Source organism: Aristolochia californica, unplaced genomic scaffold (genome assembly GCF_029961685.1).
Source record: "Aristolochia californica isolate CCGP_79_NKW_82.1479 unplaced genomic scaffold, dmAriCali1.0.hap1 SCAF_1, whole genome shotgun sequence".
Lineage (NCBI taxonomy): Eukaryota > Viridiplantae > Streptophyta > Magnoliopsida > Piperales > Aristolochiaceae > Aristolochia > Aristolochia californica.
In genome coordinates this window covers 295,776-323,555 of record NW_027181770.1, presented here as the reverse complement: position 1 = coordinate 323,555, position 27,780 = coordinate 295,776, and the positions used below count along the sequence as shown (strand labels likewise).

General features: G+C 40.0%; 4 protein-coding genes across 4 annotated transcripts; 2 read left to right on the top strand and 2 right to left on the bottom strand.

Moving 5' to 3' along the window:
- Nucleotides 1-184: 184 nt before the first annotated feature.
- LOC137960126 (uncharacterized) lies at nucleotides 185-7,596 on the bottom strand. Its single transcript, XM_068807631.1, has 3 exons — nucleotides 7,265-7,596; nucleotides 5,829-5,933; nucleotides 185-754 (listed from the first exon to the last, which is right to left on the bottom strand). Exons 1-3 carry the CDS (start codon nucleotides 7,427-7,429, stop codon nucleotides 659-661), a joined length of 366 nt encoding a protein of 121 aa, XP_068663732.1. The 5' UTR covers nucleotides 7,430-7,596; the 3' UTR covers nucleotides 185-658.
- Nucleotides 7,597-15,029: 7,433 nt separating this feature from the next.
- LOC137959761 (zinc finger protein MAGPIE-like) lies at nucleotides 15,030-17,258 on the top strand. Its single transcript, XM_068807111.1, has 3 exons — nucleotides 15,030-15,144; nucleotides 15,283-15,679; nucleotides 16,114-17,258. The coding sequence occupies exons 1-3, from the start codon at nucleotides 15,030-15,032 to the stop codon at nucleotides 17,003-17,005; spliced, it is 1,404 nt and encodes a 467-aa protein (XP_068663212.1). The 3' UTR covers nucleotides 17,006-17,258.
- Nucleotides 17,259-18,912: 1,654 nt separating this feature from the next.
- LOC137956977 (uncharacterized) lies at nucleotides 18,913-19,850 on the top strand. Its single transcript, XM_068804665.1, has one exon. It carries the CDS (start codon nucleotides 18,956-18,958, stop codon nucleotides 19,607-19,609), a length of 654 nt encoding a protein of 217 aa, XP_068660766.1. The 5' UTR covers nucleotides 18,913-18,955; the 3' UTR covers nucleotides 19,610-19,850.
- A 1,446-nt stretch (nucleotides 19,851-21,296) lies between these two features.
- LOC137959753 (homeobox-leucine zipper protein ATHB-52-like) lies at nucleotides 21,297-21,833 on the bottom strand. Its single transcript, XM_068807100.1, has one exon. The coding sequence runs from the start codon at nucleotides 21,831-21,833 to the stop codon at nucleotides 21,297-21,299; it is 537 nt and encodes a 178-aa protein (XP_068663201.1).
- Nucleotides 21,834-27,780: the final 5,947 nt, after the last annotated feature.

Sequence of the window (27,780 nt, the reverse complement as noted above, 5' to 3'; positions counted from 1 at the left end):
ATAGTACATAACACATCCCAATCTTGAGTTCTTCGAGCACTTTGTTATTGCTACTAATTCAACATGCAATTGATGGATCTCATCTTTTCTTGTCTAGGGGTAACGGCTTATGAATGTCTGGTGGGAACCATTTCAGCCTATAAAGTAGTAACAAATTTGGTTATCAACTCTATCCTTCCAATACAAATACAAAGTGGGATGTCCACAGTGCGGCCACTTACGCCCCAAATCTAAGAGATGAGGATGCATAGTCTAATATTGACCAACACCAGAGCAACGCCAATGATATTTTAGGGTGTGACCAAAGTGTTGAACAGTTAATGTTAAAAGACATTGAGCAGCATAGTGCATAAAATAATGATTTATATTGTATCCAGCCATGAATCAAAACCATCTTTTGGTTTGGAAACAGACAGTGTTGAGAAGCATCTCAAGTTCTGCTTCTGCACTTGTTGCCTCAAATCTTGCGAAAAAGTTTATCGCCAGCCTCTCTATTGTCACTTGTGCTGATCTCCTGGATGGTTTTTGATCTTTTAATGGGCTTGGCATGGGGACGTGAACTGGAAAGATCCTGCTTGAATTTTCCTTATCTGATGCTTGTGTGGCATCTAGTGAACCGTCACATCCTTCAGTGGTGGAAGGCATCAATCTGTAACCATCATGAACGTCCTCCATAGCAGTAGATTCCTCTCGCTAATGGGTGCACATCATCTTCGGAATTGTTCACATCATAGATTTTGACACCCTCAAGCCCCTGAACAGAATACAAAGTACAAATGATGCTCATAACAATGTGCATTCGGCTCTCTAAAAAGTATGTCAAAGAGGTGCGTCAGTATCAGGTATCAGGAGTTTCAGAAATCCAATTTTCTTCAAGCAGAGTGTCCATTGTGACGCACTGTGTGTGTCAATGGAACTGGCTAAGAAATTTGGATTTGACTACTCTTTTTGCCTGCAATTCCAATGCTTCCAAAAAAGAAAGTCAAATTCCACTCTTCCCTCTTTACTTCCCTTCACTTCACCAGCCAGATCAGGTTGTCACCTGGCATTGAAAATGACTGGCAGCTAAATCTTGCCCCCCAACTCCCTCTTCTTCTTCCTCCTTTCCTGCCAGCATTGACCCAGATTCTGACTATGGAGGCGGCTCTGTATGTTTTCCTTTTCATCTAGTTTTGTAGTTTTTTAATGCAAATCTTCAGTTGGACCAGTCCAAACGCATATATTCTATTCACTATACGGAATTTCAGATCACCTTTTACAATAGTTGTGTAATAATTCTCTGAAGTACTAAAAATTTCAATAAGATTGTCAAGAACTGGTGTGATGCACAATACTCATGCTTAAGAGAGGTAGATTTGCATAATACTCATTCTAGAGAAAGATTATGAAGCAAGACAGTTGCTTAAGAGAGAAATGAAATTGAACCAAGTTGAAGGTAACTGTTGTGATGTACAAACTGAAGGTAGTCCCAGACCCCTCCCATCTATCCAACCCAAACCCTACCCATGAGTTTAGAGTCTGTGTTGAGATTCAATTCCAAAAACAAAAAAGAAAACGTAAAGGGGATCTTGTGGGGGAGTTGGGTTTGAGTGATTGGATTAGGCACTTCCATAGTTAACAGGTTTCAGTTGATCTGAGCCACAACCACTACTGTGCACTTCACATAAGAGCAGCTTATGCCAACTTGGTTAATTTGCAAGTAAGATTGATACTCATTGTAAAGAGCTTGTCAAGTTCATGTCAAATCATTCAACAGAATGAAATAACCTTTTAAGCATACAGACATGGAGGAAAAGGTTTGTATATGATCAACTGAAAGGACTTTGAACATTACAGTATCACTCTAAATCACAAAAAAGTGTATTACTTTCAGAGCAAAAGGCTCGGTAACAAAACAAAAAAAGTCTTTCGTAAGACATTAAATGATTAAAATGAATCATGTCAAAAACTTGTGTTCTTGAGAGCAGATTTAAAAGAATAAAAATTGACCTAAAATCCTCCAAATTACTTCCACATCTTGTTCACCCTACAGGGAATTTAATGATGTGAAAATAATTAAGTGAGAATGAACTTCTCAGGAGCATCTACATAGGAGATAAAAAGTGTCGAGATTTTAGTCACATTCCTTGGGACCTGAGAGTCTTTTGTATTGAATTTAAGACTGCATAAGACATATGGAACGATCTTGTTAACATTATGTTAAAATCAGATTTGGCTGTACTCTTTTTCTGGAGAAAGACAATTTTCATTTCAAAGCCAAAAGCAAAGAACAACAAGAGAAGGAGGTCTCTGTTACAATGAGAAATGGGAGGGAGACCCTTTGCATATATGGATGGCAATGGGTCCATCTATGACCCCGTCCCTGTGAAAAATCTCTGACGGGGTTGACTTTTAACCCCGTCTCTGCTCCACCAACCTATCTCCCAACCCTGTCTTTGCCCAGTCCTTGTGAAACCCGTGGGGCCAATGGTGGCACCAAGCCAAACCGGTTCACAAACCGTTCGAGCTCAACTTGAAAAATGCTCGGTCTAGTTCAGTTTTTACTTGAGGTCAGCTCGAGCTCAAATTTGAAATAAGGTTCGTTAAGTATAACAAGCCAAGTTCAAGATTTTCCAAGCTTGGTTTGTTAGCTAGTGAGTCGACTCATTAGTATAGATTTTTTTACAAAAATACCTTTGACTCTAATTACTCTAGTCAATTTCCTCTTTGGTTTGTTGATGATTACTTTTATTTACCTCAAACCTCAAAGACAATTGGTCGTTCAGCCCTTTTGATTCCCTCAACATCTAATGTTGTTGCTTTCAATAGAATAGACACTATCGATGGAGGGGTTTGCTCTTTCTATTAGGTCTATTAAGTTGACTATTGTACGCTAGTATGCTCCATAAATGCAATTCAATGGTACTAAGCCCATCAATATATTCTCTTTATTTATTTTTGTAGTTTTAACAGTAGGTTGGAGCTCGAAACCGCCTCGAGCTTGAGCTCCAAGTCGGTTTAATTTTTTTGGCTCGAGCTCAATTCCAATTTAGGCTCGAGGCTGAGCTCGAGCTCAAGTTTGAAGCATTCAGATCAAGCCAAGCTCGAACATATGCAGGCTCGAGCTTGGCTCGACTCGATGCCACCCCTACATGGGGCTCTACCCCGCCTTGCTCTAAATATGAAACAAAATTATTTGATATCATATTATATGATGGTACATTACAAACTTATCTAGTATAAACATATTTACCGGTTGGGTCCATTACAGGTTTTTATAGCATAACCGTCCCTGCCAGGCGAGGCAGCTTTGTTAACCCATCCCCACCTCAGTCTGGTTGGGTTCCCCTCTGAACTTGCCTCACTATCTTCCCTACCTGCTTACCTAGAAAATCAGCAAGCTGATTTGACTGTATTCTTCCTCTCTCACTTATGAGAGAGGTTGTGTGTCCTTGTCCTCTTCTCTCCGACAAATTTTCCCCGTCCCCCTTCCTACCCTTTTGCTTATGTGCATTAGCACTTGCACATATTTCCCACCTTCTTTAACTTCCTTCCAAAATATTTTGCCCACCATAACTCTGTCTACCCTAACAGGAAAATTCTGAACTGGTTTAGTGTTAGTTTTAAGCCTAATTTTCTGTCTGAAGGTGAAGAAAAAATTCAAAGATTTCTGGAAGAATTGCATTCAAGAAGGAAATTTTCATAATTACCTTTGGGTAACTTTGAAAGAGGAAACAGATTTATCAAGGATGACACTGAGGTTGGTTTATTGGTCAAATTTGAAAATTGAACTTTCTGAAATTTCATTATTTCTTTTATCTTAATCAATGCATTTTGTAGTTCCAGCAGTTAATCGATATTCGGATACGTCAATTAAAATCGCACCTTGTAAAGTAGAGAGGAAGAAAGGAGAGTTTGGAATGATAGATAGGAGAATTGAGAAGAATAATTTAGAAGAAGAAGGATAAAGAAGAAAAAAGAAGAAGGGGAAGAAGAAGAAGAAGAAAGGGGAGGGAGAAAGGGAGAGACCAGAACAAGGATTTTATTAATTCATCTTCAAAGCTACTTTCAACATCCGATTATAGCCTATAAATAACTAAAATTAAAATTTTAAATTCAAAATAGATAAGAACACTAGCTGATCAAATCCAATAAAATCAGGAATTATAAATCAAATAAAATTGAATTTTAAAATTCAAAATAGATAAGATCACTATCTGATTAAGTCCATTAAATTGGGAAAGATAAAATAAAAATAAAAAAGGAATTATAAAATAATTTGAATCGTAATTGGTGGGTCCACTGGGGCTGATGGGCATACTGGTGTTCCCACCACATCCTTAATATAAAAAAGCATCTTCTAATTGAACCATTAAAAAATATAGACACTAGGTTAAATCACAGGTGTGTTTGTAATCAAAATCAACTCTCATGTGATATCTTAAATTGGAACATAAGAGCTTAACACATCCACATCATTAACAAACTAATGCTGACATCCACTAGCTCAGAGAGGATGAAGGGTATAGACACAATACTTAATTCATTGTCACATTTTCCCTTCCCCTCCAAACCTCAGCTTTCCCATAAAATAGGTTTTATTCCACTGCTCTTCTCATCATAACACAGTTACGTCATTAACAATGTAATGCTCACATCCCCAGCTCAGAAAGGATGAAAGGTATTGACAGCAATACTCAATTAGTTGTCTCATGCTTTTCTTCCTCTCCAAATTTCAGCTCTCATTATGGGTTTACTCCATTATTCTTCTCATAAACATTTTTATCTCTTACTCCTCTCAATTCCTTTTTCCACTCTTGCCCTTAGTCCTTCCTTGCAAAATTCTCTGCTTTTTTTGATTTTTTTCAGAGCATCATCATCATGACAGTTGTTTACCATAACCTAAGAGAAAGCTTCTTGAATTCAGATAAGCTCTTGTTTATATCTAATTGAGTTAGGTTTAAGGTAACTATGAGGAACCTTGAAGTGGAAAAGAGAGGTTGGTTTAGGATGGCACTGTTTTCATGTCAAATTTGTTGATTGCACTTTCTGAAAAAAAAAATAGCTATTTTGATCAGGATGTTCTCCAGTTCAGGCATTTGCAAGAAAAGGTGCTCTTCTCTATTTTAAAAACTAAAATTTAGACAGGTTTCCTTTGCAATCTAAAATCAGTTATACGATCTCGAGTTACAAAATACCGGATGCCATGTTCAGCTGAATGGCCACCACTGGGGTAGGAGGATCTGGGTCTTGCCTCTAAAAACAACAAAAAAATCAAGGCATGTGGAATGGAGTATATTGAGTTGTTGACAGCAGTACTTGATTTGTTGGATCATAATTCTCTTTTTTTTTAGAGCAATGAGAAATGGCGATTCAACAATTCTCTTTCCTCTTGACGGATAGTATTTGTCAATCAAGATGATTATGTGTCTCAAGAATGATACACTATTAGACACCTGAATGGCATCACTCTTTGTATTACATATTTTGTATATCGACTATTGTCCATCCAAGTTTATGCTTATTTTCTGATCATACAGATGGACATTATGTTCATAATCAACAGCAGAAAAAGATAGCGTGAAACAAAAAAAAAAAAGAAATAGCAATAACGGAACTCTGTGGCTTACTAAAATTCTTCATCTTAGTGGTCAGGAGTATACCAAATAAACTTTGCCATAAACTCCAACCATGTGAAAGAAGTGGCAAACCACTAGTTCACCATTAAAAGCCCATTTTCAACTCTTTCAACCTTCAAAGCCATCTTAATTTTCTCAAAGCACCATAGGCAGAAAATTAAGATGAATTTCTGATGGTATATCTGCTACAAAAGTCAGAACAATACTTACATGCACTATTGGTAGCAAATCTTCTTCAATTAAGAGCCTTTTGGAGACATCTATCCATTCAAGTTGCACTACAAGAGCATGCAAATCCAAGGAGAGAAATGAAGCCTACAGAACATGGAACAAACATGCATATGAGAAGGTCACAAATGATTGATCCAAAAAATTACACAGCAATACAAAATGAACTTAGTATGAGTATACTGCAGATTCAACTACAGCATTGAAAGAATAAAAATGTTACAAGGTAGAACCTCATGGGTAGATGTTGTATTGTCATCCACAATGAAATTATCATATGTACACCATGACAAGAGGCTTTCTCCTCTAACTGAAATGGTGGAGCTTATCCGTCGATATAAATCTCAAAACTTGTAGTTAGACTTCTCTTATAGAGAGCCAGAATATTTTTATAGCATCCAATCTAAATTTTCCCTGTAAAAACAATGCAATGCATATGAAACTCGGTTACAAGGCAAAATTCTCTACATGACCTACAAGTGAAGACCTGTAGTCTCAATCTTCATCTCCCATTGTATGTTTGAATGAACAATAAGATGAACATAAACTTGAGGAACAACTCAATTTACTCACAGCATTGGTACTGAGCTGTAAAAAAGGACAATTGAAAAGGTAACAGCTACTGAAAAAGCCTTTCTAAGTCAGCTCGAATCAAGCAATGTCTAACCAGATCAGCACATTGAACTGAACGTTATAGGAGTGAAAGAAATACGAGCAAAGTGCATAAACAGAAAAACTTCCTAACTATCATACATTTTTTCCTCTATATAAAAGATCATTGAGTTTTAAATGAGTCTCTCAAGCTCTCTATTCAAATGTTACAAGGTTTGACATCGATATTACTGAGGCTTCTAAGGCTTCAACACTTAGAGGATATCGAATAATCTTTCCTCCGATTCTTTCATTTAAAGTCAAATCTAGCGGTCTTTGAACATTCTAATAGCCTCAGACTAAAAGCTACCTCTTGGTCTTGATACCTACTACTTGTCCTAATATGTACTCCCATGTTCTAGCAATAAAATCAAGAGAAGATAAGAAACTCGCAAAGCAGATGATTTTTATTCCTAGCTAATTAAACTATGAAAACTTTTTGAGACAGCTGAACATAAAGACGTCAGCTCAATCGATACTTGCCTCATCCAGAAAATGCAGGTACTTGATTTAACTTTCCTCCTTAGTTCATCAGTATTTAACTAGTAAAGAAACAAGCGTGCATGAGTTAGACTGAAGTTGAAAGGTCATGCCAGTAAAAGCATAGCTGTCGGGAGAAGTTTTAGGGCGTGTTCGCTGCTCAATCTGAGCCTGGGAAATCAAGAAAGCGAAGTCAACCCCCTTGCTTCTTGGCTCCACGGTGTCATTTTCAGATGTCGTATGCGGTTTGATTCCAGAAACATCCTCGGTGCCAGAATCGAATTTACCTTCGTATCGCTCCCAGTTCGAAGGAAGAGACGAGCTTTCTCTTTATTTTGATTCTGACGGTTTGCATTGCTTGATGAAGGGATTTGGGGTCTGGGTTTTTGGGCAGCTTTCTTGTGTTGGAGAAAGTGAGCCCGCTTCCATCTGGCGGTAGTTTTCAAATCCATGGCGGGAGAGCAAGAGGTAGATTTCTTCACAAACAAACACTGAAAGATCCCGAATCCAAACAGGGACTGTGACTAGCACAGTCTTCAGAGCTGGGCACAGGGCAACGGCACAAAACTGAAAATCCTACTGAATTTTCCTGTACAGAGCAAAGCACCGTGAATCAAGGGTAGAGGGACAGGTTAAAACGAGAGAAGAGCAAAAGTGAAGAAATATGCGCGCCAGACTCCGCACGACGTTAGACGGGCTGGATGTGGCCCTTAAACCTTTTATCAATTAATCGTCCATTTTTAGGTGTAAGTTTAAATTTTAGTTTCTAGGTAAATAAGAGGCCGAATAGAATCTCATTGACTAGGTTCGTATTTAGCCCATATATTTGTGGGTCCAAGTCCACAAATATCTGCAGGTTAGACACTATAGGGTGAGATATGATAGAAGTGGAGACAACTTGAATCCACCTAGAGATGTGGGGTTTTTGCTCCTCAATCTGACCGTGTCTCTACATGCTTGTTTTAATATAAAAGCAATGTGGTCGGTCTCGTTGGAACTTGAGAAACTCCTTTCACCATGTTCAGGCCTTGCTGGGTGGAATTTCGGCCAGTGTAATGCTCGTGTTTTATATGAGTTGTCTTCCTCAACAGGAACTAGAACAGAAATGCAGCCATCTCCAGAAAAGATTGGAGGTCTTTGCCTTCCCTCTTCCACTACATTAGCCCACAGAAGGAGGGGAAAAGTCCTCTTCCCCACCATTCCCCTTTCGTTTTTTTTTTTTGCTACCCAGAGCTCTGCTGAAAAAGGCGAACTCCCCTCCCTCTTTCTCTGCCGGTTATTTCATATCATGTGACTTTAGTAATTAAAAATGAAAATTTGAGAAGCTACCCTCCTAGATGCTATCATTCCAGCTATAAGAATTGCATGCGTGTGTGTCTGAGAGTAAACCTTTATGATTAAGATTTAGGAGACAATTGTTGTCGTTTTTATCTCACTTCTCATTTTCATTTCCTATTCAAATAGCCACAGACGATGGTAGTCCCATTGCACATTAACTGTTTATCTCTACTAGTTGTATCGATAAAAGAGAACCTATATGACATTTTAACTACCGAACCTGATTGCTTCCCCTTGGAGAAAGAGTACATGTTGGATTATAAACTTGATCCATGATCCAAGCCCAACTCAAAGAAGCTTCGTGATTAAGAGTTGAGCTGGCAACTTAAATCCTTAAGTTTGTTGTGCTAGCAAGAAGCTTGGAGAAGAAGTAAGATAAACAACAACGTGTGTGGCAATGAATTTGCCCTGAAACAGAGGATTGTGTGGTGATTATTCACCCTTAAACTCTATAAATACCTATGTAACTATGTAAAACGATAAAAAGAAGAAAGAAAAGAAAAATTCAGAGAATTATCCATAGCCATCCTTCTTCTTGTCCGAGCGTAAATTTCTCTCAGAGTGATAGAGAGTCAGCTTCTTTTTCATCACAGTGGTATCAGAGCTCAGTCAACAAGACTTCCATTGTTAAGCTTTGGTTCCGCTGTCAGTTCTAGCCTAACGTTCCTTGGAAGTCTCCACTTGTTGCAGTATCTGTTATTGCTCCTCCTCACGGTGACAGAGGAGTTTTGGCCTCGATAACTTTGGGAATAGATATGGAGACTCACGTGGTTTTCTTCCAGCCACATCCAACTCTTTTCCTACGAGCTTAGCCATTGGCTGTGTGTGTACATGGCCGACGCGCGATTAGAGAAGATGACGTATCTCTGTTTTTTCGACAGAGAAAGAAGACAATCCCGATTCCCGAATTCTTATTTTTTCGTGTTCATCAAATGGTTTTCTCCTCGACCAGGTTCACGATTCTTTTCCAGATTCGTTAAAACAACCAGTTCTGCTCCATCGAACTTGTCCAGATCTTATTCAACCCGGTTCCAACTCGGCCGATTCGGCTCAACTCTGTGAGTTGACTCAACAGCGTTTTGGTGGCTCATGGTAGCTCGTCCGACGTCCGATCGGCGTGATTTTGGTGGCATTGGATTCGTCTCATCGAGAGGTTCAATTTGATAAACTATAAACTTTGAAACAAATTTCCAAAGTTTTCTTTATTAAGAAATATGACAAATAGTATGTTATCCTTCCAAGTTTTGACACTCATTATGACAGCTAGAGTATCAAAATGAAGGCTCTTCTTGGAATACACAATGTTTGGGACATCATTGAAAAAAGCTTTAGCAAGCTAAAAAGAGAAGATGCTCTTACACAAGAGCAAAAGACAACTTTGAAGGATTTAAGAAAGAGAGACAAGAAAATTCTCTACCTCTTCTATCAAGCATTAGATGACGATGGTTTTGAAAAGATTTTGAGTGCAACCTCCACCGGAGAAGCGTGGGAGAAATTGCAAACCTTTTTCAAAGGATTCAAGAAGGTGAAGAATGTCCGTCTCCAAACATTAAGAGGTGAATTTGAATCCTTACATATTAAAACATCTGAGTCTATTTCGAACCAGTAGTTGTCTCTAATCAATAGTGAAAAGTTAAAAGATGTGTAAATAAGATACTCTGCACATCCTCATGATGATTGAAGAAATTAAAGATTTGGAAGAAATGACGATCAAGTAACTCCAAGGAATATTGCAAGCCTATGAAGAAATGCACAAAAGGAATCAAAAACTTCACAAGATTAAAAAATTTACTTTGGATGTTCGATCAAGTTAAGAGGGGGGCGTTGGATTATAAACTTGATCCATAATCCATGATCCAAGGCCAACTCAAGGAAACTTCGTGATTAAGAGTTGAGCTGACAACTTATGTCGGTAAGTTTGTTGTGGTGGCAAGAAGCTTAGAGAAGAAGTAAGATAAACAATAACATGTGTGACAATGAATTTTCCATGAAACAGAGGATTGTGTGGTGATTATTCACCCTTAAACTCTATAAATACCTATGTAACTATGTAAAATGATAAGAATAATAAATAAAAGAAAAATTCAGACAATTTTCCGTAGCCATTCTTCTTCGTGTCGCGTAAATTTTTCTCAGAGAGAGAGAGAAAGAGTCGGTTTCATTTTCATCAGCACATCCCCCTAGCTCTAATGTCCCTTTACTCTCCATGCAACCACTATGCCACTTCCACTTCCCTTATGGACGGACAAAATCACTCGAGATTTTTAAGTGATCGTGTTGTTTTCGTTTCATCGCCCGAGGAGAGTTACTTTGTCGCAAAGCAGATTCTTAAAGTGGCTTCAGTATTTACAAATAGCGTCTCAGAACACAAGTCTGCGCGCATTGGAGAAATCTTTACGTGGACAGCCACAATTCTTTTTCTCTACTCTTCAGTCCGAAGAGTCCTCTCTGGTAAGCCAATAAACTCCATTTCGAAGAGAATCTCTGTCCTGGGTGGTGATCCATGGTACGAGCAGATAACCACACACTATGTTGCTGGGTTGCACTACAAAATATCTTTTTTCTTTGGAAATAAGGTGATGGGGAGGAGGATATGCAGCTTTTGACGTTGACCAAAAGAGCCCACAGCTTTATATAGCACTCAAACACCTCCTTTTCAGTCAACTATTCAAAGCATTTGCCATTAAAATATATAAGCTGCATTGGCTAAGACTTAGAGAGCTCCAGATAGGTTTACCAGCACCGACAATCTTCTTTTAAAGACGTGCATTACCTTCAAAGTTTTGAGTATTACGTTCATGAGATCCGGTTCCGTGAATGAAACCATTCTGTGTGAACGGGATTAAAGAGTCCTGCATAAAGATCCCATTCGTATGAATTTCAGCTTCTCTCGTTTTATGATTCTAATTAAGACGAATCTTATTTGTAATGACAAGAAAGGTTTTGGGAGTTCATACAGAATTATTTTCTTAATTATGGCATTATAACATAGAAAATGAAGGATACTATGCACGATAAATAACTTTAGAGACCCATAATTCAACTTTTTCATCCGAATGCTTTTTTCCTTTTCACCCCCCTCTAAAGATGACACTGATCTGCTTTTTACTGACCCTAAAAAGCAGAAAATAGATTATCCGATCTTTCGCTTGTAAGATCAGTCTCTTTTCCCTACTGTTTCTACTTTTGACTTGGGACTGTATTCAGGTAATAGGAACAAGTAACAGCTTCGTGAAAATGAATGAGACCACTGATTTAGTTATGATGAAAAGAGCAATTGAAACTACCCACTGCCCTTCCTTGTTGATAATTAGAACGTCTCATCCTGACTCAAATGACAGATAAATCTAAGGAGAGAGAGAGAGAGAGAGAGAGAGAGATTGACTGTCTACGCAAGTAGGAATAGGAGAATCTGAAAAACTCTCCTTTCTGTAAAGCTATTCATCATATCTAACCAAGGGAATTCTCCCCTTAACTGTAAGATTCAGAAGAGAGAAAATAAGGTCGCTGCAGTACTATACGCCATACTTGGGAACATTTCCAAACAGAGTCGACATTCTGCCAGAAAACTAATAGTATATTCTAGATATCAGAATAGCTGGGTCGTTAGATCACGGAGGCCACTGCCCTTCGAGAAATCCCCTTCTGGGTAGGCTATGATCGATCCTCTTGTTGATGAGGTCTTCCCCTTCTGGGTAGGCAAGAAACTCGATCTCTTGTTTGGCATACTCCACTTTTAAATCAATATTCTTAATTAATGCAAACTCTTACAACCAACCGTTAATTTCTACGCTTCATCTTTTAGGTCAAACAGCTCTCCTACCAAAACGCGATAAAAACAAGGCTAGAGATTCATTGAATTACACAAGCCTCGATTTTGCGAACTCACTGGGTAGAATCCAAAATTCCCCAGCAAGCAATCGAACAACGGGAAAACAACACACACCTCCTTCCATTTCAAAAGGGTCAGCGAAACCAGGTCTGGAACAAACATTCCCTTGATGACAAGCCTTTGCTTTTCCCAACCCGCCCCACCCAAGCAGCATTTCTGTAACTTGCTTACACAGATTGCTAGACTAGATTTCTTTTAAATTAAACTTGGAGATCGGCAGCCATTTTGGGGGGTTCGAAACGGAATCTGATCTGCGGGTTTTTTCTTTTTCTGCGAATGAGGAGAACAAAGAAAGAAAGAAATACAAACAAAAAAATCTTGAGAACCGGGGAGTTTGGCCTAGGAGAAGGAGAGAATATTCTGGCTTCACCACAGTTCACTAGCTAAACTCCAAAACCGGAAGAAATTAAATTCCCCAAAAGCAAAGCACGGTACAAAACATCATTAGATTATGATTAAGGCGTACGGAAAAGTCAGCCCACAAACAGACGCCCGCTCTTACTTCCAAAAATTCACTGCTTGGTTCGTTTTTTTCACGTTTCTCTCTTTCTTTACTCACCTTATCTCCTCCTCTCTCTAGATGTCAGTCGCGAGTAACAACGAGCTGTATTGTACTCGCTCTTGAACTAGCACTCCCAGTCCCAGCAGATGGATGGATTCTATGAGCCCGGCGATATGTAGAATAGTTGATTAGAATGATTGGCAGAAGGAAATTGGCCTTTTGTGCTTGTGCACTCTGCCAATAATTGTGAATCTTTGACGGTGAGGCGTCTCGGTGGCTTCTTGCAAGTGGGACACCTGCTTGCTTATATCGCGTAGGCCCCACCAACACGTGAAAGTGAAGAAAAACCAACTAGTAGGAATTCACACGCGCGAAGTTAAAACGCCCAGAAGGCCAAGCACGGAACTACGAAGTTAAAAAGCCAAAAGTGAAAACACGGAGGGAATGCGGTCAAACGCTTCCTACGTGGCATTCTCCGACGGCTCCGTTTTTTGTTTTCTCGGGAATCGTCGTCGTCGTTGTCGGTGTGGACTTAAAAAATTGACGGCCTCGATGCGCCAACGTACCAAACTCTCCAGGCATCAAAACTTCGCTTCTCCTCATCTACCTACCTGCTCGACGTCACGGACGATCCTCCACCGCAAGATCGTAACGAGGGGGGCTGGGCCGTGGACATCGGAACGGCCGCAGGGTCCCACGCGGAACAGCAGCTCATGTATGGGAGCGAATATACACGTCGATTCGCCTTTCGTTGTTTATCGAGTAAGAGATTGCACGGACATACATGAGATTATTTAAAAAAGGCGGGGTGTGGATCTCCCAAAGGAAACGTTAAGTTGAGTTGAGAAACTTTATCGAAAAGTGTAATTGGCTTTCTTAAAGATCAAAGACTCCACCTCTGGGATAAAATTAGGAAAAGATACGGCATCCCTTTTTCCGCTAGGACGTGAATATCCCCCTAACCTAACCTTGTTTTTTATTGTTTTCACGGACCCAATAACTCTAACTAAGCCATCTCTCCGGAGTGAGATTAACCGTCAGGTTTGATTGCTCGATTGCTTGATTGCTTGATTGCTTGATTGGAGATACGAAGATCATGAGAGTCCGTCTTCTTCTTTACAGCTTTCATGATTAGCTTTAGTCGAATCAATCAGTTCATCTTAGTCAAAGACGGTGGAAATTGCTGATGCAAGTCCTTGGAAGAATAATGATCTTAGTGCTCCCTTTTCTTGACAAAAACAGAAGAAAAGATTTGCCTCATTTGAAATACTTGGAGACAAGAAAAAAAAGAACTCACTGTAACACCCATCTGATCAATGATTTTCATTTGTTTTAATCCACCTAAGACGCACTTTAATTTTCTCCTTCAGTTAGTGGCTTAGTGCAGTGCTCCACAAAAGATTCGTCTTAACTTAAAAGAAGCTGCGCCTAGTACTCTCGGTAATTTACTTCATCCTATCAAGCTACAAATGACAAGGATTTTCATTCTTCCCAACTGCGAGTGAATCTGAAGTGAATGGGATCTGCTCCACCACGAAAATCAGTAGAGGGGCGACACGAATGGCCCCTTTCACACCATCCTGCAGTACCCTGACTCTGGAGGTTAAAGCAGAACTTGGATCAATTTGAAAGAACAGTTTCAGCTTCTTATTAGCTGCTTAGACAGAAAGAAAGCTATGAAAAGAAAAAAGAGGGCTGCTGCAGTGGTACACATGTTGGGGATTGAAGCAATCTGCCCATCATTCGTTTTGGTGGATAGCTCTCCAGGTGATGCCTTCTCTGTACAGATTGTAACCATACTTCAATGTGAGTGCTAAATAGATTTAGCTTTTCATGCATATATTTAGTTTAATAAGTAGGGACTCCACGACCTCTTCGAGAGTAGCCTAGCAAGTAAGGTTATAATAATCTTGAAGGTGAAAGAGAAGAAGAGAAACAAAAAGCGGCAAATTATGTGATAATCATTCCATTTGGGAAAGGCAAATGGACTGGCTTTCTTCCGACCTCATCATATGTGTCATCATGCACCTTTGCCCCCCCCCTTACTCCTCCCAACTTTAACTTTTCACCGCCTCTCCTCAAATACCATTATTTTATTCCCTACAAAAGCAGCTGTCTTAAGACACAGAGGCAGGGAGAAGTTTTAATCTTCCAACCATCATTTCCTAAGCATGTCATTAACAACACAGCAGTCCAGAGGCTGTTACCTACTCATGGCGCCTTCTCTTTGATTTCATCTTCTCTCCCTAATCCGATCTGTTCTCCTGCTTTCATTCTCTTGAGCGAAAACCCTTTGACGAGAAAAAACACACCAGCTCAGATGTTGCAGCAGATGGCAGGGGAAGCAATCACAAAAGCCTTGTCTCAAACCGATCGGCCGGCTGATCCCAATCCACCTCTGGTTAAGAAGAAGAGAAATCTCCCAGGCAATCCAGGCAAGATAACGCTGAATTAACAAACCCTTTCTTTTAATCTTTTATTTGTTTTCGGTTTCCAAATAAGCGTATTGAGATAGAAGAAGATGTATATAGCTCTTATCGGAAATTTTGTGATCGTGGGATGCGTTCTTTCAGATCCTGATGCGGATGTTATTGCCCTGTCTCCCAAGACGCTCATGGCGACCAACAGATTCCTGTGCGAGATATGTGGAAAGGGATTTCAGAGAGAGCAAAACCTTCAATTACATCGACGAGGCCATAACCTTCCGTGGAAACTCAGGCAAAGGACTACCAAGGAATCGAGGAAACGCGTCTACGTCTGCCCGGAAATGACCTGCGTCCACCACCACCCTTCAAGGGCTCTCGGCGATCTGACGGGCATAAAGAAGCATTTCTGCAGGAAGCATGGAGAGAAAAAGTGGAAGTGCGAGAAATGCTCTAAGAGGTACGCGGTGCAGTCTGATTGGAAGGCGCATTCTAAGACCTGTGGCACAAGAGAGTACAGATGCGATTGCGGAACTCCATTCTCCAGGTCAGTTCAGTTGCATGAGCTCTGTCTAGAAATCGCAGTTCGTTGACAGAAACATACTTGGTAAAATTACATAGATCGGGAGGTACACAACACACAGGCAGAGCCATAAAAAAGAACTGATAAAGAGAGATCGTCTGATATGTATATGTCGACAGATAAATTTGATAGATATAGACATAAAACTGAAGAGTGGATGCATTAAAAGACAAAAGTCACGCAATGGCTGAATGGGTCCTTTCTTCATAAACATCTGAAAATTTTGTTTCAACCGTAAAGTTTTCTCTTTTGTCATGTAGTATTCTTGTTGTTTCTCGTCGAGTTACTTCACGATCTTGGTTATTGTTGACTAGATTTAGAATATACAAGATATTGTTTGGTTAAAAGCATCTTACGGACGCTGGACAATTGATTGATGAGTTCATTTTCTCGAACAGGAGAGACAGTTTCGTAACCCACAGAGCCTTTTGTGATGCCTTAGCAGAAGAAACTGCTAGGGTTGCAGCCGCATCGAACATCAATAACGCAGCAGCGCCGGGTGGTCTTGCTTATCAGCTTCTTGGGAATTCACTGAGACCTCATACGGCTCAACATTTCTCTTCAATGTTCAAGCCTATCCAGACCAACAACGAGGGGATGGATCAAAGTAGACCGGGACTGTCTCTGTGGATGGGTCATGGAAGCCACAGTAACAGTGCGCCGAGCAACAATAACCTAGCAGATTTGCATCGCATCGGTTCAACAAACTCTGGAGCTTTGTACACGGATCCGTTTGCTTCGTGTTCCAGTGCACAATCCACGGATTATTCGGTGAATTGGGTTTACGTGAACAAAGTTCTGTCATCCAGCTCCGGGGAACTGACGAGCGACTCTCTACCGAGCAGTACAATGAAGGAAATGGGTAAGCACCATCTTGTGAGTGTTCCATCATTGTATAGCAACCAACAGCTCCTGAACCCGCATCCTACGCCGGCCGACATGTCAGCCACAGCGTTGTTGCAGAAGGCAGCCCAACTGGGCGCTACTTCGTCTACTGATCCTTCTTTCCTTGGTGGCCTCGGAACAAAGTGCAGTAATGTTCAAATCCAAGGGGTAAACAAGTTCAACGGGCTGATACCGGCCACACACGGAACCCCCAGTTTTGCAACAAACCGTGACAATATTCCATCTTTGAGTGATATCCCCACAAAGTCAAATCTGTCTCTTGTGACGAATCCCGGGAAGCGTCTCCGGTCTCAGACGGATGATCTTGAGGAAGAACAAACCCGGGATTTCTTGGGCGTGGGAGTTCAAACCCTATGCCCTCCATCAATCCATGGATGGATTTGATAAGAATGGATGCTCACTTCCGTTCATGGCAGGATAACCTAATCCTGGATGCGAGGCAAAGCAGGTAGCCCGGTGTATGGAGGGATTAAACTATTTCAAAGCAGAGCAGAGAAGAGAGAAGTGGGTTAAGGCCTGCCCTGAGCAAACAAACGTGTAAAAAGGAAGTTCAAAGTTTTCTCTGCAACAGATCCATGTATATTCTCGTGGACCCTTAAAGCTACTCCTTTAAAAACGAAGTGATGAAGTGGGAGGCAACGAGAACCTCTTTTTAACTCTATTATTGCAATGTTCATCTCTATCATGTTTGTAGTCTTCTTTTTCAGACTGGATTGAATATTTTAGTGGGGAAAAAAGGCTGTAGTAGGCTTCAATCAACTACTAAGAGGAGAGAAAAAGCTGAAGAACTAGATGGGTAATCATATATCCTTAAGTTTTGGAGCTTACAATCCTGTTCTTTGTTGAGGAATTAGTGTCTCGAGTCTGAACTTAAGACTTTTTAAGCTTTCTTGTCGTGCTTTTCCAGCATTGGGAGCCAGGTAATCTGAGACTTTATTTTTGCGGGCAGTGGCACCTGTCCAGGTGCGATTACCTGAGAGAATGAACCACAACATTTGTCATCCCAGGCGTCACATCACATCACTGATCATTGTACGTGGTGGGACAATCTTTGTTCAGTCTGCGTCCCTCATGCTACTCATTCATCAATAAAAGCGGATTCTTAGATTTGTCAATGGAGTCTGGCCATGTCCCCTCTTGCTTTCATCACTTCGGAACTTTTAACCCCTCCTTGCAGGGTCCGATATCAGTTGCAAGTTGCAGTGGCTCTTGTTTGCAGAACAAGCAACAACTCGGTTTCCTCTTTGGAGAAACCGAATGCTGTGAACTTGCAATTAATTTCAACATGTATGGTTAATTGCTTCAAGTACCTCAACTTTAGCTTCTTCTTCCTCCCATTAGTTATTAGTTATGGCCGTATATTTTCTTAAGGCCATAGGTTGATTTGAGCATATCATAAAAAAAATTCCTTGCTGGTCTGTTTGGAATCTGATGGAAAAGAAGAAAAAAAATGATAATTTGATCATTATTATTCCCAAAAAAAGTTAGTGAAAAAGAGAATTTGATAATTATCTTATTTTCATAAAATATTTTTGCATATTCTTTTCTAGGGGTTCCAAATAGAACCTGCAAGTTCTTCGTCATTTGCACTTTTCTATGGGCATTCCTTCATTTTGAGTACATTGTGATCAAACCTTCATTTTCCTTGCAAGTTTCTAAAGCTTCCATTCTTCATTATCTTTCTAACTTTGATTAATTTCATGTTCATGTTTATTTATTTTTTCATAAATTAATTAATTTTATCAAAAAAATTAATTGAGTTATTACTTATTGTCACTTTTATGACGTGCTTTGGATGGCATCTTTTTCTCCTTAGAAAATTTACTTTAGTAAATAAATTCCTTCACTTAATTATATGTATAATAATATTATTATCTCTATTTTAATATTTTAAATTATTATAAATATTTTTTTTTCAAATGAACTCATAATTAATGCATAAAATATGGATTAAAATTATTTTTTTAGTTATTAGTTTAAATTTTATGATTAAATCAAAATTGGATTTTTTTTCCTAAGCTATTTGGACTTAACTCCAGACTCCTTTTTTTAAAACTAATAATCCGAAAAAAAATTATTTAGAATATTAGAAGATGTATATTTTTTAAGTTAATAATCAGAAATAAATTTGACTAGAGAAATTAATTTTTAATAATTTCTTATTAACTAGTCGTCTATCCTTGTTATGGCCCATTCAAATCCATCTTTGGGCCCTGAAAGGCCCAAAAATTGAATACGTGTCTATTTAACAATCCTCGTTGTAGTTGAATCGTTTCCACTTTCTTCCCGTTTGTTTTTTTGCAGCACCGGCTTCCCTTTTGGCAGTCCGCAGCAATGCGTTTCACCGACTCGCCGGTGATCGAAGTGGACGTGGGAGATTCCCACTTATCGATCCAGCAAGATAATGGCTCCATGCACGTAGGCACCTCCGTGTGGCCCTGCGCCCTCGTCCTCGCTAAATTTGTTGATCGATGGTCCCGCTGTTCGACTCCAAACCCTTACTCACACCTTCTCCAGTTCCAGAATAAACGCGCCGTCGAACTGGGCACCGGATGTGGCCCAGCCGGCATGGCTTTCCACCTCCTCGGTCTCAACATCATCCTGACTGACATCGCTCCCGTCATGCCCGCCCTCAAACGCAACCTCAAGAGCAACAAACCGGCGCTCGGGAAACTCCCTAAAATCGCTCAGCTGTATTGGCAAAACACCAAGCAGCTGGAGGACTTGAAGCCTCCGTTCGACTTCGTGATTGCCGCCGATGTGGTCTATATCGAAGAATCGGTCGGCCACCTGGTTTCCGCTATGGAGACGTTGGTGAGCGCCACGGGGGTGGTTTTGTTGGGGTACCAGCTGAGATCGCCTGAGGCACACCGCAAGTTCTGGGAATTGTGTGAGGGGGCCTTTGTAGTGGAGAAGGTCCCCCACGAGGACCTCCATCCGGAGTACGCCTATGAAGAGACCGATGTGTACATAATGAGGAGGAAATGAGATTCCATGATCCCTTTTCCTGTTTAAATTTTAAAAACCCTTTGCTAGTCTCTCCGAATTTTGTTCTGTAATTGGAAGGAGGAGGAAATGAGATTCCATGATCCCTTTTCCTGTTTAAATTTTAAAAACCCTTTGCTAGTCTCTCCGAATTTTGTTCTGTAATTGGTGAATTGGGTTCATATTTATCTATGACTGGGAGATGTTTGATGAAATGCGTTAGTGACTTTATCTTGCAAACCATTGAATTTTCTTAAATGCTGAGTGGCCTAATTTGTGCGTGCCCTAATTGTCTTAACGTTGAGATTTCTTGTCATCTGAAATTTGTAGCGTTTGGTGAAATATGTTTTTTGGAAGGTTGAACTGTTGATAGGTTTCAGGGAGCGAAATTAGTAGGCTGGCATGTATGGCGCGTGGGCGTAGAAGTAAGTAGCAGCAACAGACAAATCCAGCAAGCACATCTGCGGCTGCTCCTAGTGTACTGCGTCAGACCATCAATTCAGGTCTGTTGCTGTGTTGTAGACAACCAAGAATTGCACTAATTGAATATGCTTACTGCTTGGCCATTGGGCTAAAATTTTTATGAGTCAGGTAAAATCAAAATACCCGAATTATATGAAGTATGAACAGGTAATATCAGGTCTTCATTAAGCATGTAGAAAGATCCTTTTATTTTGATCCAGACTTGCTTGACAATGGATGATGTAAAGCATCGATAGCCTCTCAAGTGGAGGAAATGGGAGAGCAGGCCATGGCATGTTTTGGATTAACTCTTCTGATCGGAGCAAAGAATTTTGCAAAGGCATCTGCTGCATGCATTTCTCTCACTCTAGCCAAAATGTTGAATGTTCAACTGGTTGATATGGTGCCATTTATTAATTGCATCAACAACAAAACCCCGATACCCTGGAAAATTCTCAGGAAGGTCTAAGGATGATGGAAGTGTTTTGTCAAGGCTCCAGCACGCATCAAGTTGCCCTTGTCTTTTCGAAATTCATATTGCTGAATTCAATCTGGACTGTATTGCTAAGTTAAACTATGATGGTAGGGGTTCCAGTTAGCTTGTTACAGGGGCAACCATTTTTTACTTGTGAGCTTAAGTAATATTTAGTTGTTAGGATTTGTCTTGTGAAATGAAATTCCAGGTTTTCAACAAGGAAAAAACATACCAGTACAAGGCAGAAAATCGCAGTTTTGTTCCTATATGCATTTGGATCGTCTCTCAACGAATTTCCCACTGTTTGTTGTCTTATAGGAAGACTATGTTTTGTGTGGAGCTGAAGTTTAGGAGGAAAAAGAGTATGTAGGAATTGGATTCATTTTACTCTGTAAGGTTAGAATTCCTCATCTATTTGGGTAGACGGCAACTGGGCAAGCTTCCTTTGATGTCGTAGAACTGAAAATCTGAAACATTAAAGCCCTACAGCGACTTCAAAAGAGTCTCTGACAGTACTACAAGCCATTAAGCAAGGCCGGAGCATTTAAACCTAAAAACTACCATGAAGCGGTAAACTTCAGGATGCTTGCTCGGTTAACTTATGAAAACAGAGCATGGGCAGATGTTCGACAGAGCCTCCAATGGAAAATACTTGGCTTAAGCACACAAAACATAGACGATACCTTACATTATCCGACTGATCTTGTTGCTATTACTAATAATCGCCGTACTCTTATGTACATCTCCCATTTATCACGAAGCAGGACAAGCATCTCCTTCAACAAACTGGAGTTTTCCGAGCTGAGTCTCTGCACCCATCATAGCCACGAACAGCTCCTCCACTTGCAATACATCACTATTGTTCCAAGATGAATTCGCTTCACTTGGCAGAGTTGAACTCCCGTCCTCTTCACACGAGGACGAAAAGGAAGGGAAAAAGTTACCATTTTGCCTTGACATCTCTTGCGCCTTTTCCAACTCTCTCTTCAACCTTAGCACTTCCTCTTCGAGCGATTTCTTCTCTGCGACAACATTCTCCAGCTTTATACGAAGCGCCTTATAGTCGACTTCAAGGGTCTGTGCCTTCCACCGCGCCCGCTTGTTCTGATACCACACTGCAACTTGCCGTGGTTGCAGACCAAGATCTTGAGCTAACTGGATCTTCCTCTCCGGTTCAAGCTTCCTATCATGGCTGAAGCTCCTCTCCAACAGACTGAGTTGATCGTCTGTGAGCCTTTTCTTGTAGCGTTTGGCCGGGTTTCTGTGGCTGGATGATAGAAAGGGAGTCATTTCATGGATGCTTTTGGGGTACAGCGGGACACTAAGAGCGAGAGAATGCCCGGGTTTTATGAAGAGGAAAAGAGAGTGAAGGGGGTTGAACTTGGGGGTTGGATGATTCCAAGTGGGGAAGGGATGCCACGTGAAATGGTCCCACTCGTATATCTAGGTCTTTCTTTACGTTTTTGTCTCTCTCTTCCGAGGATTGATTTTTTGTTAATTTTATAAAAACAGAATCGTCGTTCATCAGTCGTCCATGATCGAAGAATGGCGATGGAAACAGTCCAAAGAGTTGACGAAAAATTTCGGAGAGAGGGAATGGCCACCGCCAAAGTAAATCTTCAAGGGAGGCATTCTACGTAACTTTCTTTCCAAAAGGCAATCGAGGATGGACTGAACAACACCTTTACAATTGATTAAGGGTGGTATTTATATAATTTAGAATAGAAAATAAAAGTTTTACATGAGAAGATAATTACAACATAGATAAATATAATGGAATTTTATCCGATAACTGAAAGGATTATGTTAATTTTTTATCATGCCCCCTCGAGGTAGGCCAATCTTGTCTTGCAACAATTGAAATTATGAACTTGGCACTGGTTATATAAGGAGATTTTTTTCGAGGGTTTTTGGAAGCAAAAGGACAGGAAGAGAAGCGACACTAGTCGTGGTTGGGGCAAATGGAATCGAATGTGGAAGAGCATCGACACTGGTAGCAACTGGGGCGGACGGAATCGAAGAAAGCGCATCATCCGATAAAGAGATGTGGAAGAGCAGCAGCTAAGTTGGACAGAATCAGAGAATGCATTGTCCAGTGAAGAGATGTGAAAAAACATTGGTACTAATAACGGCTGGGGTGGACGAAATCGAAGAGAGCACATCGTTTAGCGAAGATATGTGGAAGAGCAGTGGCTGTGTTGACGAAATTGGATAGAATACATCCTCCGATGAAGAGATGTGTTGCGAGATTTATTGGAAGCAAAAGGACAGGAAGAGCAACTGGTAGTGGCTGGGGTGGATGGAATCAGAGAGAGCGCATCATTCAGGAAGAGCAACAACACTAGTAGTTGGGGGGACAAAATTGGAGAGAGTGCATTGTTTGATGAATAGCAGTGACACTGATAGTGGCTAGGGTACACAAAATCAGAGAGAACACACTATTCGACTAAGGAAAAGAGGATTTGTAGTAAGGGTTTTTTTCCCCGCATGTGTGAGTTCATCCATGTGCGGGACAAGGGGGGGGATGGCGGAGGTTGCTGGTTGAGCTAAGGAAGACAGGCGTCAATGGTGAAGATTGACGGAGATAGCGAAGGTGAAGGTCAAAACAAAGTTGGAGGGAATGAAGGCAGTAGGCTTGGGAAGGAGGCAGCGGCGATTTCTGGTGACGAGCAAAGAGTCAGAATATGACGAGATGATGGCAAACGGAGCAACGAAGGAGCGGGCGGATGGTGGCGATGAAGGTAATAGCAAGAGCATTGGAGGGGACCCTGGGCTGAGGTATCACTTGATGATTTCTACATGGACGACGGCATGAAAATTGGGAGTGGCACCAACGAAATCCGATGGAAGTTGTCAGTGCGGTGGTCGGTGGAGTTGATGGTAGAGACGATGTTGTGATTGATGATGGCGATGAATCAGTTGCTGTTGTTATGGAGGTGTCACAGGCGGAGGTCGGGCTCGGGGTTTGGGGAGTGGTGCTACGTAGGGGTGGGTGAAGGAAATGGAACGCGCAAATGCAGAAGAAGAAAGTGATGGGGAGAAGGAAAGAGAATTTTTTGTTTTCATAGGAGAGGCAAAGAGTAGTTGGTGGTTACTGCTGGTGGTTCAGCTTGAATTGTTGGAGGGGCGTTGCAGAGAGGGAGTGACGGGTGGAAAGGCAAAGGAGAAAAAAAAATCAGAGGATGATTTATGCAGAAGATCTATCTGTTCTAATACTATGTTAGATATTAAACTGAAACGAGGATAAATTAAACCTATAAAATTGATTAAGGGTGATGTTAATACAATTTAGAATAGAAAATAAAAACTTTACATGAGAAGATAATTATAACATAGGATAAATACAATAGGATTTTATCGATAACTGAAGAGATTATGTTAATCCGTTATAAAAAAGGTGGGTGAAAACATTTTCAGCAGGATTAATGAAAGAAATTGAAGACATTGATACGTCATAACGTGTGAGCTGTATCACTAGATATAATCTAAAGATCTCTTCGCTATCACTTACAAAATTTACAAAATTGAAAGGGTGATCGGAATTCGAATCCCAGGTCCTCAGAGCTTACGAGAAGCCATTTCGAATTTTCCAATTACAAGTAATGTAAAAGATTTGTAATAAATTAAGATTGTAATGATAGACTGATACATCAAAGAGTCTAGATCACCATAAAGCATAACTGTTAAATTTCCAATAGGCGTCTGATAAACGACAACAATCTGGTAGAGGTGGTGATCAGTAAGTCAAAAATTTAGAGAGAACAAGCTTGTCAAAACGAGGGATTCTGGGTAGGCTCACAGCATCAACAGTTGGACGGAACCACCAGTAGATTTGAAAGAAATTGGAGGTGTCTCTTTGGCTTAAAACAAGCTGAAAATTGCTTGGGCGCAGTCGTTCGCAGTATATACAACTTGACAGATAAAGTCGATATCCCAGGTACTATTGGGAACTGAAGGCCCCAGGGCCCTATTTAATACTTTGTATTGACAAGAGCTGTCGTTGTAAAGGGAACAATGCCCATCTCCCTTCATGCTCTGATGCTGCCACTTCCCCTCTTCGGTGATTGCGGTCATATTCATGCACCAACAACTTGCTCCGTCGCCACTTATGGGACCATCCGCATTAAATTCGTATCAAATCGTCTTTCATTTCTCAACTGATCCTCTAAGCACTCCAAGCTTGAAGGTCTGCGACTCACTCATTCTGCAATCTACAAAACCACAAATGGACATTTCCATTGCTGTTGGAACTTGCAACGCAGGTTCAACATGAAAGTATGTTACGTATTTGCAGAAGTGGAATTCAGGTAGACAATCTTGACCATTTCCAGTTGTCTGAGTTTCAGTGTGTTTGATTGTTTTCCCTATATTTGGCCTGCACCTGGGCGGAGCCCCTCATCGGTGTTTCAGGTGCAAACCCAGGAGACACGTCCAGTTCTAGGCCCCAGGAACTGGGTCAGTCAAGCACGCAGTTGTGCGAAGCAGTGATTTTTTGACTGAGATAAAAGAAGGTTTCAAAGTCGTCATCTTCCCGTTGATTTTGAATGCCTGAACTGGTATAAACAAAATCCAGATTCAGCAGAACTCACTTGGATGCTTCAATAAAGTTGTATAATCTAACAACTCTGTACTTCTGCCCTTACTTTTGCTCGACATACGATATGAGGAGATAGCTAGTGCTGCTGATGTCGATCAAGTGTCTTTAATTAACTACACAGGATTCCTTGGATATTTTCAAAATTAGTTGAAACTAAGTAAGCTCGAGATGGTAGTTGGTATCCATATCCACATTTTGGTTTATTTTTTATCCAGATTTGCAATTCCATTTATCAAAGGCTGCCATGATGAATGACAGCGGACCTTTCCTTCTTATTTTATCTTCCGAAAGTGATACTGGGATCACTCGGTCACAGCGACATCTGAACCAGATAACGAAATCGAGTTATTAGATAAGTCCATATAGCCGGCCTAGAACAAGCTCCAGTCTTCCAGAAGATTACGAAATCGAGTTATTAGATTAGTCCATACAGCCGGCCTAGAACAAGCTCCAGTCTTCCAGAAGATTACGAACTCAGCCATGCTTTGGGACCAATGTAACTGGGTCTGGGGATGCCGTGATCAGAAAAGCATTGACAAAAAAAAGGGTCGTCTTCTTCACTGAACTGTGCTCAAAGACCTCTTCTCTTTCCTTTTATACATGATGAATCGATTTCTTTATCCCAAACTTGTTGAAGTAAGCTAATTTACTGATTAGTTTGGAACAAACAGAGTAGCAAATCCAAACTCACTGAATCTCACTTTCATCCTGTGGAAATTTCTTTGTTCTATGCTTGATTATCTAACATTAGTTGAAGAGTTGTAATGGGTACAAAAGTGCAAACTCTATAATTCAATTTTGTACTATAATTGGCATGTAGGACTCACCAAGCCCGCGTGAATGTGAGTATTAAACTCCTTATAGCGTTATCTTGTAAGATAGAAAGACATCTCTAACAAGGAAACATCTTACACATTTAATAGTGTCATTAGTTTGAAACTGTTTTATTTTATCCCAACATCATCATTCTTTATAAATAACTATTTGTCTAGTTTATAAACAATGATTTTCGTAACTATTAGTACATATTTCGTGTATCACTGAGTTACTTAGATTTGAACTTGACAATCGCCTCTTGTGCATAGAGGGCCAACTTGAATTAGTCTCACTCGTGACTCCATCAAATTGATTTCAGGTTACAAGAGGATGATCTTCTTGACTTAGACGAAGATTCATCTTCTTTACAAAGTTAGAATTTTACGTGTACATTACTTACAAAGCTAATTCAGACCTATTTTGCGAATCAACCAATTGAAGCGCGCGACGTGTGTTGGTCCTCCCCCCCCTGTCGGCCTTCCTCCCTCTCCCTCTCGACCTCCGTCACAGAGCATGGGAGGCTGAGCCTCTGTCGCAAAGCCTCCCCCCCCCCCCCCCCCCCCCCCCCCCCCCCCCCCTCCCGTGATCCTTCAACAAAGTTTTTTTTTTTCTCTTCTCCTTCTTCCCCCCACCCCTCGTCGGCCTTCCTCCCTCTCGGCTTCCCTCTCCTCTCCCTCTCCACCTCCGTCGCAGAGCACGGGAGGCCAAACCTCTGTCACAGAGCCTCTCGGCCTCCCAATTTCTCTTCTCTCTCAGCCACCCTCTTTTCTCCCTCTCGGTGTACCGTTGGCGTGCCGCAGAGGAAGACGATGGTTTAATTTTTCCTAACTTAGGAAAAATTTAATCATCATCATAAAAATAATAATTTATAATGTTTATTTGTAAAATAATTATTTTTATAAATTTAATATATTTATATTATAATTAGTATATTAAATTAGTATTTAATAGTTATAATTAAAATATTGTTAAAATAAATATTTGATAAATTATTTTGGTTTAATTATCCTGTTTCTATAATTAATTAAACCAATGGTTTTAATATATATATATATATTTATGTTATTGATAAATATATTTATTTATTTATTATATTAATTTTTTATTATTGTATTAAATAAGTGGTTTTTAATGTTAAAACATATCTATGTTATTAAAAAAATAATTTATTTATTTATTTTATTCACTTATGTTATTTTTTATTTATTTATTTATTCTAGTCACACGTAATTATTGTATTAATTTATAATAAACTATAATCATTAAGTAATATAATATTTTTTTTATTAATTAAGATATTAATATTTTAATAGTACACGTTAAATCACTTATAAGTGTAGTAGCCATGTTTATTTTGGTTAATTATCTTTTTAGATATATGTTCTATTTAAGTATATTATAAAATGTTACTTGTTCTCTTGTTTATATCATACTTTTCATATGGGGGCACTAATACTGGAATCTGTTTTCCAGTGCACTTTAACTTGTCTACAGTAACACCCAAAGATGAGTTAAAGTTGAATCAATTCATTTAAGTTTAATTCAGTTCAAGTTTATTGTGGACTAACCCCCCCTAAATACAAATTACCAGTGGGGTAAGAGGAATCTATTGCCATTCACAACTCCTCCAAAGCCTTCAGCTCCTGCATGAGGCAATTTGAATTGATGAGGGTATTATTGAGTTCCATTGTGTCCAACTCTTCCTTTCAGAGTTCTATTTGAACTTACTGTCCATCACAATTCAATAGTGTTGTGCTTATGCTTTCATAAAGCATGCAAGTGAAGAGAATTCAAAGATTGTTTCCAATACACATGGTGGATAAC